This window comes from Filicampus tigris, chromosome 11, assembly GCF_054856515.1.
Source record: "Filicampus tigris isolate MCC_2025a chromosome 11, RoL_Ftig_1.0, whole genome shotgun sequence".
Classification (NCBI taxonomy): domain Eukaryota; kingdom Metazoa; phylum Chordata; class Actinopteri; order Syngnathiformes; family Syngnathidae; genus Filicampus; species Filicampus tigris.
The window spans coordinates 7161094-7173768 of NC_141227.1; the positions used below are offsets into that span (position 1 = coordinate 7161094).

The window sequence follows — 12675 nt, forward strand, 5'->3', positions numbered from 1 at the left end:
ATTCTCAGTCATTTCAGCACCCTGTCAATAAAATGGTATGTGTGAGGCATGTGCTACAACTTGTTTCCCTCGGGAGACAAGTGTTTTGTTTTTAATAATTAAAGTTTAGATTACTGTTAAAAGGGTCAAATGAACTTCAGTTTTATGTGGTAAATGTTATTGTTAAGAGGCAGGTTTATTATTTATTTTGAGTTCATTTTTTAAATTTATATTACATATTTGTCATGTTTAGTTTGAATTAAAAAGAAGACAATGCCTGAACATTAAATGTTAAAATTAGGGAGACAAAGTAAAATGATTTTCCATTAATATTCAGTTGTGTAACGTTCTACTGTAGGATAATCATCAACATGTATGAGTGATGAGGTACTCATGCTACCTCACAAAACAAAAAAAAAGGTTGGGAACCACTGACATAACAAACATAACTGGTAATAACTACAAAGTGCTACTTATTTACAATGATATCTTTAAGCATACACAGTTTCCAACAATAACAAATTAGCTCTTGACTGTATTCAAGCTGCAGTAAAAATGAATATAACAGTTCTTGAAACCTTTTTTAAAAAACAAAATTTCTGACGAACAATCTTGCCTTTCCTTTCTTTTTGATCCCCTCCATTGCGTCATGCTGCAGTCCACAAGGGAATTGCGTCTCATGAAATAGATTCATCCTTCTCTTGTCCCTACATCTGCTTCCAGCCGGGGGATATAGCTTTGGAATGAGAAAATCATTGGCTATTTGTTGGCTATGGTTCCATGTTCTTTGTATGTATGTGCTTGATGAAAAAAGGCATTATATGCATTCTTGATGTAATACACTTTCCTGAAAAGTTAAAGGGCATAGACTGTCATCATGCATTGACAGGCTGCATCGTTCTGATAGTACTGCACCACAAAACATCATTGTATTATTTTATGTAATCAGAAGGAATGCATTTTGAATTTGCACTCACAATTCAAAGCGATTATGGGACATTTTTGTTCACTTACTAGTGAAAGAGCCACTGATGACAACCAACATCAGAAAGAGGCACCCATCTTTCAGGAACTGAAAGCATCTATTATGGTTTTTTTCTGGTTCTGTTACTTTAGCCATGCTGGATATTTTTACCTCTTCGCAGCACATCTCCGGTTTACAATACTTAATTTGTTCATTTAGCAGGAGACAATTTACAATTGATATAGTGTGTGTGGTGTGTGCTGTTACAATAGCCGTATTATAGCCGTATTATTTACCATTCGGTTGTGATTTTCAAATGGCTTCACATTGTACAGCACAGCCACATCAGCATTGTCTGCCCTCATAATGACGGTTTTAAATATAAAACCAAAGAATTGTGTCCTCTCTTCATCTTAGACTTTTACACAGTACATTGTTACACTGTTTACACTGTATGATTCAAGTGATATTATGTCTTTTCCGCTCTCAAGTTGAATAATATGCATTTATGTGCCACGATTGTTTAGTATTAAATATTAATTTAATAATTGGACGGCGATTCGAGTTAATGCCTGCACTAACTCTCGATCGCCGCTAGGGGCACCGCGCCCGTTTTGGGTTAATTTTTGGACAAAACGGACAGAAAAGTCCTCGTAATTCAGTCTTAATATGTGAAGGTGCTACATTAGGATTATGTGAGTCCGATTTACCAGATCAGTGATTGAAACTTTGACTCAAACACACACAATTCACACTAGATTTCTGTATATGACAATGATTTATATTCTACAGCAATTGAAATCTAAATGAAACACAATACAATGTTCAGAAACAGAAATACAAACACAATAAAGAAATCCTATAAAAGGAAAGTCTAAATAAATGACGAAAACTAATATCAACGGTTTGTGAGGAAAGGGGCATTGGGGACTGGATGATGTGTGTGTGCGTGCGTGTCTGTGGGTGTTGTGCGTGCATGCGGGTGTGCGTGCTTGCACGTGTAATGAGCGGTGAGCTAGCGTACCAGGTTAAGGTCAGCATTCACAATTTGATTATGCAGCAACGGTATGCCTTGTAGGAATTGCAAACTGCATTTACAGGTGTTGGTTGTCGTCGCTCACACGGGGAGGGGGAGGAAGCGTCGCCGTGGAGAATGACATCACAGGGGAGCAAGAAGAAAAAAAAGTAGAGTCCAAAAATGGAAAAAAAAAGTTCAATAAATTCTGCACGGCCTTTTATAGAGGCTGCGCATGCTCATGAAAGAAATGACTGAGAGAAGCGATTTCCCAAACTTGTGAAATAACTTTTTTAGAGCTTGGCATACGTGAGCAGAAAAGTGAAAAATACCTGTTGCTGTGTTTTTTTCTTAATCACTGAACAACAGGTCGGTCACACTCCGGGATAATGGAACACATGATAAAATTGTTGTGTTTTTTTTTTCTTGCACAAGTGGTCAGAAATCGAACACAACTACAACTGCAATATAATTCAAACATCATGCATTGGGTATTGTTTTCATTTCATATGTCCTGTGGAGGCAGATCAACACAAACACATTGGACGCTAATTAAAACATCATTTTAATTAGTTTCCAGTTGTAGACGTGGGTCAGTCCATCTTCACACTCGCCACTAGGGGTTGCACTTGCTCTAGAATCGTGCAGTTTGTAGGTTGAAAAAGCCAACTATGTGTATTCCAGGTCTGGCTGAGGAGGATCAGGGGTCAAGCCCCTGTGTTCACCCAATCTGACATCCATTTTCGTTACATATGTCACACTGCATTAAGAAAATAAATGCATGCAATTAGATGACCTTAAATGTGAATCAGGTCTCTTTCAAATGTGGATAGGAATACGATACATAGTATCGGATATCTGATTGTAGTGTAAATGCACCAATCAGATATAGAGTAATGATGAGGTTACCTGCATTTACAAGGGTAGAACATAGTGATTTGTGATATGGGCCATAGAAATGTACATTGCAGACCAGTACAGACATTTTATACTTGCTGTTAAACTCATGTCAGGATCATTATTCTATGTCCGTGGGTCATGAAGACGTCAGTAAAGATGGTGTCATGTCATAACCGCGCGTAAAAAATGAACCAAATATAAAGTCAATACTGTTTTCAATCTCCCTGGCTGCCAGCATTCTCCCTCCATCCACGCGGAGTGTGTTTTGGGCGCCGGATGACGTCAATGTCTGATATATGAGACCTGGCGGTTCAGACTGCGGTCCCATTGCAAAAAATCCGATACGTATTTGATCTAGGACCACATGTGAAAGTGGTCAAAAACTTTGACTTAATAAGAAGACATGATACACGTTTTTGAGACAAATAGCATACACTTCAATCACGTATAATTTATTTTTCCATGCCACGAGAGCCACAATATAAGGATGAGAGAGCCGCATGCGGCTCCGGAGCCATGGGTTGCCGACCCCTGTGCCAGGCTATATGGACTATACTCAGAGATATTTGAGCCTAACACATTTTAAATTGACAAAATATGAATTAAAATGACTTGACTCAAACTCAGAAGCAATGATGACTACTGTCACATAGCACAATACAACTTTACTTGTCATATACTCCTGTTGTTTTTAAGAAAATAAGATGTTTATATGTTTCTTGCTCAAGCGGTTCAACCTATGATGCAAATTAGGGGTAATCGTGCAGTGCTTTGTGGCTTCCTGCTAAAGACAGATGCTTTTTGCATTGAGGTCAGGGCAGGCTGTTGTTTCGTCCAGCCATGGCCATCTTGCTTTTATCTTATTTTTTACATTTTATCTTGAAAATACTGAGCTCAAAGTATAAAGAATTGATTGCACTGCAAGAAGTGTTAATTGCCTCATATACAGTGGATATAGGAAGTCTATAGGCCCCTGTTCAAATGCCAAGATTTTGTGATATAAAAAAAACAGACAAAGATAAATCATTTCACATTTTCCACCATTATTGTGACCTACAGATACTGTAAACTATACAACTCAATTGAAAAAAAAAAGAAAAAAACTTTAAAAAGTTGGGAAAAAAAGTTAAATAACCTGGATTCCTAAATATGCACACCTTCAAACTAATGCTTTGCTGCAGCACCTTTGGCTTAAATTACATCACTTGGTTTGTGTGAAGGGGTTTATCAGATTGGCACATCCTGATGTGTCAATATTTGCCCGCTCTTCTTTGCTATAAACGCTCCAAATCTGTCAGATTGCTAGGACATCTTCTCTCCACAGCCCCCTTCAGATCGCCACACAGATGATTGATCCTTTATATCCTCCACCTTGACTTAGGCCCCACCTCCAGCTGTGTTATGACAGCCCCAAAGCTTGATGCCGCCCCCACCATGCTTGAGTGTCGGTATGGTGTATATGTGTATGTATGGCCAAAACGTTCAACTTGCTTTAATCTGATCAAGTATTTCGGTTATGCATTTGGAAGATTTTAAGCAGTAAAGTATTTTTTTGCAAAATGTATCCAGGCTTGGTTGTTTTTCTTGATAAGATATAGTTTATGTGTTGCCACCATATCCTAGACATGCAGTATGAAGATGTTGTCACATCTCATTTGCCAGAAATTCTTGCAGTTCCTTCAATGTTTCAGTTGGCCTCTTGGTTGCTTTTCTGACCACTTTTGTCATGAAGGGGACATCCAGTTCTTGGTCATATCACTGCTGGGCCATATTTTCTCCACTGGAGGATGTCTGTCCTCACTATGGCCAGTGTAAAGTATTTTCTGCCTTGGAAATTATGTTGTGCACTTTTCTTGATGAACATCTTAGAACAGAACCTTTAAAGCCCACTGATGCTGTGGAAACCTCTTCGGACCGTTGCTTTTGCTGTCAGACATGATTACAAAAAGACAGAAAAAACTAATGGAACAAATGAATATTATTTAGGGTTAATCAGGGGCACTTTAAATGATGGCAGGTATTATGCTGACTTCTATTTAATATGAGTTATTGTGTGATTGCTTGATTTTCAACATAGCCACGATTACAGTTATGAGGGTTTGCACACTTATGCAACCACATATCTCAGTGGTTTATTTTTACTTCCACTCCCTAAAGAATTCCATTGTTTTCAATGTTAAAGGTCATAGTAATGGTAGAAACAAAGTACTGGTTAGCACGTCCGCCTCACAGTTCAGAGGCCGTGGGTTCGATCTGTGTGGGGTTTACATGCATGGTAAGTTGATTGGACTCTCTAAATTGCCTCAAGGTGTGATTGTGAGTGCGGAGGTTTGTCTATCTATATATATATATAAAATCTGTTCCGCTTATCCTCACAAGCGTCGCGGGGCGTGCTGGAGCCTATCCCAGCTGTCTTTGGGCAGTAGGCGGGGGACACCCTGAACCGGTTGCCAGCCAATCGCAGGGCACACAGAGACAAACATCCGCACTCACAATCACACCTAGGGGCAATTTAGAGTATCCAATCAACTTACCATGCATGTTTTTGGAATGTGGGAGGAAACCGGAGTACCCGGAGAAAACCCACACAGGCACGGGGAGAACATGCAAACTCCACACAGGGATGCCGGAGCCGGGATCGAACCCACGACCTCTGAACTGTGAGGCGGATGTGCTAACCAGTCGACCACCGTGCCGCCGCTTCTGGTTTTTGAAATGTAAATAAACCAATCTATTGTGATCAAACAACAAAATTGCAATAACTGCATTAATCATCAAAGTGAAGTCCTGTATGTTTCATGCATTTATTTCATGTCGAGTTAGCTTGTGTGTTAGTGATATCAAGATGGTTTTATTAGGATAAAGTGTACTGATGTTATATTCCAGCCACACAGTATTGTGGTCTCATAATATAAATCAGTCTACAGTTTATTAGACAAGTAAAACTGTTGAAGTGGTTTGTCTGAAAAATGATAAATTCAAGTTGTCATTTCACACACAAGGCTGGCAGCCTAGCAGTTCATGGTAATATTCCCATATCTATCCCACAGGTCCCATGTGTTATGAGCCAAGTCTCGCTCTGTAGAAGCGTGGCCTTATGGGATAAGTTGTACTTTTTATCAGTGGAATGTGAGTGCTGGGTAGATTGTGTGTTACCAACCACCTCAAATGTGAAGTCCTGGATGTAAAATTGTAGAGCACTTAAGATGCTTTAATTTTTTTTCAAAACTTTAAATGGTCTCGACCGACCTTACCTCACTGAGCTCATCTACCGATATGCACTGATTAATTAATTAATTGGTTAATAATTATTCATTGATAAAACAGTATTTTTGTTGATTTGTGTTATTAATTTACTGTTTTCACTGTTTGTTATTGTTTGATAGATTTTTACCCCATGTACAGTACCTCCTATGGTTGTTTTAAAATACTATATAAATAAAGTTGACTTGAGTTGAAATCAGTTTTGCTCTTTCACTAATTATCATCATTATCATAATTTAAACTGAGCTGTTCTGAACAGTTTGTTTTACACAATTATTTGATAAATACATGGAAAATAAGTTTAGCTGTCAAGGATTGCCGACGGAATCCTATGTTATTCACGCATTACTATTTAGAGTAATGGGAGCAAGAGTGGAAGTTGATCGAAGTTTGTAGACGGAAACGCAAATGGAAGCCCATTTAAAATGATAGGCGGACCGGCCTATAGGTGATTACTATTTGTTCCGGCCAGACAAAAGGGCGGATTGACGGACGTCGGAAGGGTACACCGGCTGCAGGTGGAAGGCGGTAAACGGACCGGGGAATTTTAGTAAAATGCCCAGATCTGGCTCTTACCTTCTATGAATTATTGTCATAATGCAGTAGAACCTCAAATGTTGAAAGCCCCTAAGGTTGTAAGTTGGATTCTGTCAATTTTTTTGGGAGTTCATATTGCCATCATGAAAAATGTTACTGTAACACTTGGCCCGGGGTTTAACACATCCACTTTGCAGTTCTGACGTTTGTGGTTTGAATCTCATCTTTTGGCTTTCTGTGTGGAGTTTTGTTCTCCCCATACTTGCATGGATTCTCTCTGGGTAGTCTTGCTTCCTCCTACATTTCATACAGATATACAACTACAAATGCCTTTGAATTCCATGTGCCTCAACCCCCAATTTCCCAGGCCTCTGGTTGAGGACCGAAGCTTGAAAGAGATATATAATATACTGTTTAATAGGCTTCGGCTCACGAGCCACCTCAAAGAGGATAAGCAGATATAAGATTGATACAATATATCATGTATACATCTCAATATCCAATCTCAATATGATTAAAAAAAAAAATTCAGCATGCAAAGCACACACGTTCAAGTTAAGCAGTTCTCTGCCAAAGTGTGGTAAAAGAGTGAACAGTTGTCATTATTACTGCAGACTTTTAATTTCTAAATGTAGTAAACAATATCATGCTCTGGAGGGGACTGTTTTGCTGTATCATAAGAGTGAATGATTCCTCCATAGACAAAGCCATGCTGATATACTTTTATGCTCCCCCAAACAACAATATGTACAACTTGGTTTTTAGTTTTGCCTTTGTCTCTCCTTGACACTACCTGACTTGCAACCACTAATCGTGTTTTGCTCTGGCAGAGTCCAATGTGCAAATACAAGGCCATGTTGTGGCAAAGCATTTTTTGCAACAGTAGTAACATTTGGCTTATTCAAAAGTCAATGCCACCATGCTGTTTATGCAGTCTGTCACTAGCATAATTACACAAACTAGTCTAAGCTATGGACAATAGAACATGGTGATAGAGGGCGATAAAATAATTACACAGATGTCATCACCAAGGGTGCCACATCATCATCATCATCACCATCATCATCATCTGAGAGAGACAGACAAAGAGACGTTTAAATGTTGACATTGATCGTTGGTATTGGTCAATACTTAAGGAAATAGTTGTGGCATGTGTGTCTTGTGTCATCTTCCACACCGCTTATCCTGAACTGGGTCGCGAGGAGGTGCTGGAGCCTATCCCAACTGACAATGGGTGAAAGGCAGACTACACCCTGAACTGGTCGCCAGCCAATCGCAGGGCACACACAGTCACTGAGCGGGAACCGATCCCACACTGCCCGCACACAACTCAGGCGCGTGTACCACTACACCATCAGCGACCCATAGTTGTGGCATACACCTCCTAATTCATCAGATGTTGACTCCAGAGTTGCCACTGAATTTATTTAGGACAATTGTATGTCAGCTTTGTACAAACGGTTTTGTTCTATCGCAAGCATGGTCGTATGGATTTGATTCTGAAGCAGTAGAGAGCCCAAACCTCACAAGTGTTCTCTGGATAAATGGACATACTGTAAATTCCCTCACACTTACTGTATATAATCAGTGTTTAAACAATGCAATACCATATACTGTTCACTTATTCTACAATAGCCAAACAGTTTTGCTGAATACTGCTGTATACATTCAGGTGATGACACGAATCCTTCTGAATGTCTCTTTTAAACTAGTGTTTTGATGTATGGAAGACTTATGAAGCATATGTCAAATTGCCTGTCAAATGGCAGCAACGGCCAAAATTGATTTCATACAAGTGGAGGCAAATACTGTGTTGCTCTTTGGAGCACGTCCAAAGAAATGTCAAGCCTTGTATTGAACACCCTCTGAAATAATTCCCAAGGTGGTATAATTTGCTGGCAAGGTTTGAGGCTAATCCTGGTTCATAAATAAAAATGGACAGTCAGTGGTCTCAGACCACAGCTTTGTCTACAGTACGTGAGTTCAATATCATGCATACAATATGTGCCTCATGTGCAGATTCTGGAGGAGTTTTATGAAAGTCAGACACATGCCAGTACACAGCTTGTCTTCTAATCGTTACCATAATCATACTCACTGACAAAAAAAAAGTATGCTTCCAATGTACTATAAATAATCCAGTAAGTGGTTTTGCGACGGCCTTCCATTGTAATGTGCATACAGGGAGTCAAGGAGAGTCCAGAGGAGTGCTCAAGGCTGTTCTTCTTGATCAACTGCTCTTCTTCTCTCACAGCAACAGCAACAACATGTGGGAATGACGTGTGATAACTATGACCTTGACGGAATGTGTATGCAAAGCTATTTTACGGGCATGGTGCCAGGGTTTATGCATGTTATGAAGCAATAATGGATTAGAATCCTGCTTTTGATGCTGCATTTGTAGATGTTAAATCCACAGACACGACAGGAAAAATGTCTCCAGAGCGAGTCTTAATACTCACCTCATCACAAAGATGCAGAACATATCCCTTGAGCTCACGCACTACCTTAATGCGTCAGCAGTGGGGTAAGGGATGCTTGATATGCTGACCTTGCTGTTTTATCCTCTCTTCATTTCCTAGATGGAGCTCTGGAGATGCCCCTCTTTCATTTGATCCCTTCACAGAGGCAGCTGGTATTCCAGGGAGACCGCCTGCCTCTTCAGTGCACTGTCACATACTTGGACCCTTCAGTTGAGCTGCAGTGGCATCACAATGGCCAAACTGTGCTCACACTAGAGGACCGAGGTGTTTATGTGGAGGAAACCGTGCTTCATGACTGTTGTCTCCTTACCAGGTATATTCTTTGTATATGGTTGTGTATGAGTGGATTGTTGTTGATGTGTCCTTGAGTTGACTGCTGGCTGCAAAGCAAATTGCCCCTCGGGGAAATTAAAGTTTACCTTGACCTTGACCTTGACCTTGACATTGACCTTGAACTTGAACTTGGACCACTCCCAGCCTTCCCTCTCAAAAGTCCGCCGGACTGCGTTCATCTGCAAAATTACCACCATCGGGTCTAACCTGCCTCAGCGCACAGATACGATATGCCACATGCTCCGCAGGATTTACTCCGGCCACTAAAATAGAGCCCTTAATATTAGAAAATGTTGCATGCCAGTTCACACAAAAAAACGTAAAACTGATAACGCCTTTGTAGCTTTTACACATAATGTATGTAAAGCTTCCCCCACCTCCCACGCACACACACACACAAATACACACACATCCCCTTCCTTCCCTCTATATCTCTCAATCATCTAAAGTAGCTGGGATTTAAGTTTAGTTATTGGTGCCCTTGATAAGGATCTGAAAGGACAGGAAAGAATTGACTTGGCAGGAAGCCATCATCCCTGAGCAATCTGCAGCCCGTCCCGAGAGAGGTTGGCCTTGCAGCCCATCCCGCAGCTCTTGCTGATCACACGCTAAGAGTAACAGATGCTGAAACATAATTGTTGCAATAAAGTTAAGGATTCTCCTGTAACCTACAACCAATTGTATTAATTTCTCTTCTACAATAATTATTGATGGGCTGCTGACACAAGCGTTATTGTGCATTAAAATGACTATAATGCTTTATGATTTGTTTGGCAACATGGTTGGCAGTTTATTTGCTCCATCTTTGGAAAGGTATAACATTTCCCTCACGGAATCAATATAATAGTTTCAGAAGTTGTTTTATGCTCTATATATGGTGTACTCGCTGATAATTCACAACTTGTTCAGTGGAGGTTTGTCTTGAACAATTAGATTGCAAATCTTGCAATGATGTAAAATGTGGCTTTACTGGTTTTGCAGTCAACGTGACAAGTTGTCTCATGACAAATGTCTCTCATCTGATGAATATTTAATTAAATAAGTTGCCTTGTGAAATCATGTAGGGATGTGCGATAAGGCCAAAATGTCATTTCGCCATATGTTTTCCGGATATCTTGATAACAATGCATTACTATGGGTTCAGTGAAAACTAAGCATTTTTTTTAACGATAAAACAAAATATCAATCCAAAAGGATGTGGAAAGTGTATTTTTTTTAATGATAACTTACTGACGGCCATCAATATTAACAGGCAGCAATAAATTAAATTCACATTGTACTGCAACAGTGCTTTAATGATAAATGATTTTATACTACAACAGAAGTGTTGGTTGTGTTTGCGCGTGCCATCCCAGGTTAGTGGGAATTAAACCGGGTCAAAGACAGAGCGTAACAAACGTACCTGTGGTCTTCAATATGTTTGTGTTTTAGACATCGTCCCTCAGCGACCCTTGCCGACTTCCCTCTCATAAAAGCGTTTGAATATCCTTACCATATTATCCACACCCTTTTTCACACACTTTACAGAAAAAAAACAAACAAACATACTGTTATCCTCAAAGTGTCGAAGCCAGGGCAATTTACCCAAACACTTACACATGATATGATGATTTTGGTTGCGGTTAAATGGGTGTTTCGCAGTGTCAGGCATCCTGCTTGATTTTTTTTTTCAAGTTGTTTTGCACATCTTTGATGAACAATGTGTCATTGGTGTTGTGGCTAATCTTATATTCAAGCCACTGGAGCTGCCTAGACATAGGGGTTTGATGCGCTTGTTCGCATTAATAATTCCTTTGATGAAGGTGTAATGTTGACATGTTGACGAACTTGTTGTCAAAAACTGTATTGCTCCCCCTGTCTAATCGCACACCTGCTAATGATTACTTGCAGCCTAAATAGGTTTGAAAACAAATACAATGATGACCCTAACGGTCAACTTGGTAGATTACATAGATGTGCATGAAATGGTTCCTACAATTGAATTGACAAACAGTGTTTTTTTTGTTTTGGTTTTCTTTTTTTTTTTTGACTAGCATCTTTCAATCTTTGTACTGTAGCCACTCATAAAGTGGAGATTTATGAGATTATTCACATTATTTGTATATGGACATTGGGGCTTCCTGTGATTTTGACGCGAATTGAGTTTTGACTGACAAATTGACCCTTTACCAGAGTGGCAAATACAAAAAATATTTACCATGCCACTCCCCGTTTTAACTCGTCACTGGCGAACGTGGCGAATGGGGACGAGCGCACCCTGCTGGGTGATGTAATAAATGTGTTTAGCACTGTATGTGTTCTGATATCAACAATTGCTTAACAGTTATATTTGTCGGCAATTAATTTCATTATCGATTTTTTTACCGACTGTGATGACTTGGCCCTATTCATAGAAGCCCTTCATAAGACATGGTAAATTCTTCATTGCTCCTGAAGGCCCTACTTACGATTACCCGTTGTTTGCCTGTAGTAAACACAAATAATGCAATTTGTTCCAACGAGCAGAGCCCATGGAGGCCATGTTTATCTTGGCACTTCAAATGTTTCTCATCGGCAGAAACCCTACAAGGATCAGAAGCCATTTTCATAAGGGGTAAGTGAGCACAGAGCACAGTCCAACAAAAACTGTGTCTGAGCTAACTTCACCTTTTCTCAGTGCTGCATCTTAAATTGTTGTGTGGGGGAAGTTAAAGATCTTTTGACTTCATTTCTTCATTAAGTCAAAAAATAAACACTCCAATCTAAAAGGCTTATTCTTTAACACATAGTCATTTTCCATGCTTGTTTAACCAGAGTGAACAATTGATGAGTCACAGCGGCCCCTCTTGAGGTTTGTCACCTTGGATCAATGTCCTCTGAGTCATTAAGCTTCGCCCCGCATGTCCCATCAGAGGGGAGTGACTGAATACACAAGATTTAGTACGTGGCTTAAGGCCTATGTCTGGATTTGTCACACAGTGTTGCAGCAGTGCAAGCAAAGATGCCAAAGTCTCAGTGAAGTGACCTCTTTGAAGGTGAATTCAACATGTTTCAGGCTATGCATTCAATTGCAGTCATCCTGCTTTTGGCTAAGTCACACAAGACGTGGAAGCATTGTGTACTCTTTTGGCTATACAGGTCAAGGTTTAAGTGTGATGTTCTCAGTTTTTTGTTTAGTCATTGTTTGTGTGTCTTTCGTTTAGCCTTCAGTTCCTCCTGCA

At 39.8% G+C, this 12675-nt stretch overlaps 1 protein-coding gene across 2 annotated transcripts in view; it reads left to right on the top strand.

Annotated features, from left to right (window-relative positions):
* The window catches only part of adgra1b (adhesion G protein-coupled receptor A1b), a 206699-nt gene that overhangs the window by 64027 nt on the left and 129997 nt on the right, over positions 1 to 12675 (top strand). For both annotated transcript variants that reach the window (XM_086045684.1, XM_086045686.1), the window contains exon 7: positions 9242 to 9455. In XM_086045684.1, coding sequence (XP_085901810.1) covers positions 9242 to 9455 — 214 coding nt within the window. The remainder of the gene's footprint in view (positions 1 to 9241; positions 9456 to 12675) is intronic.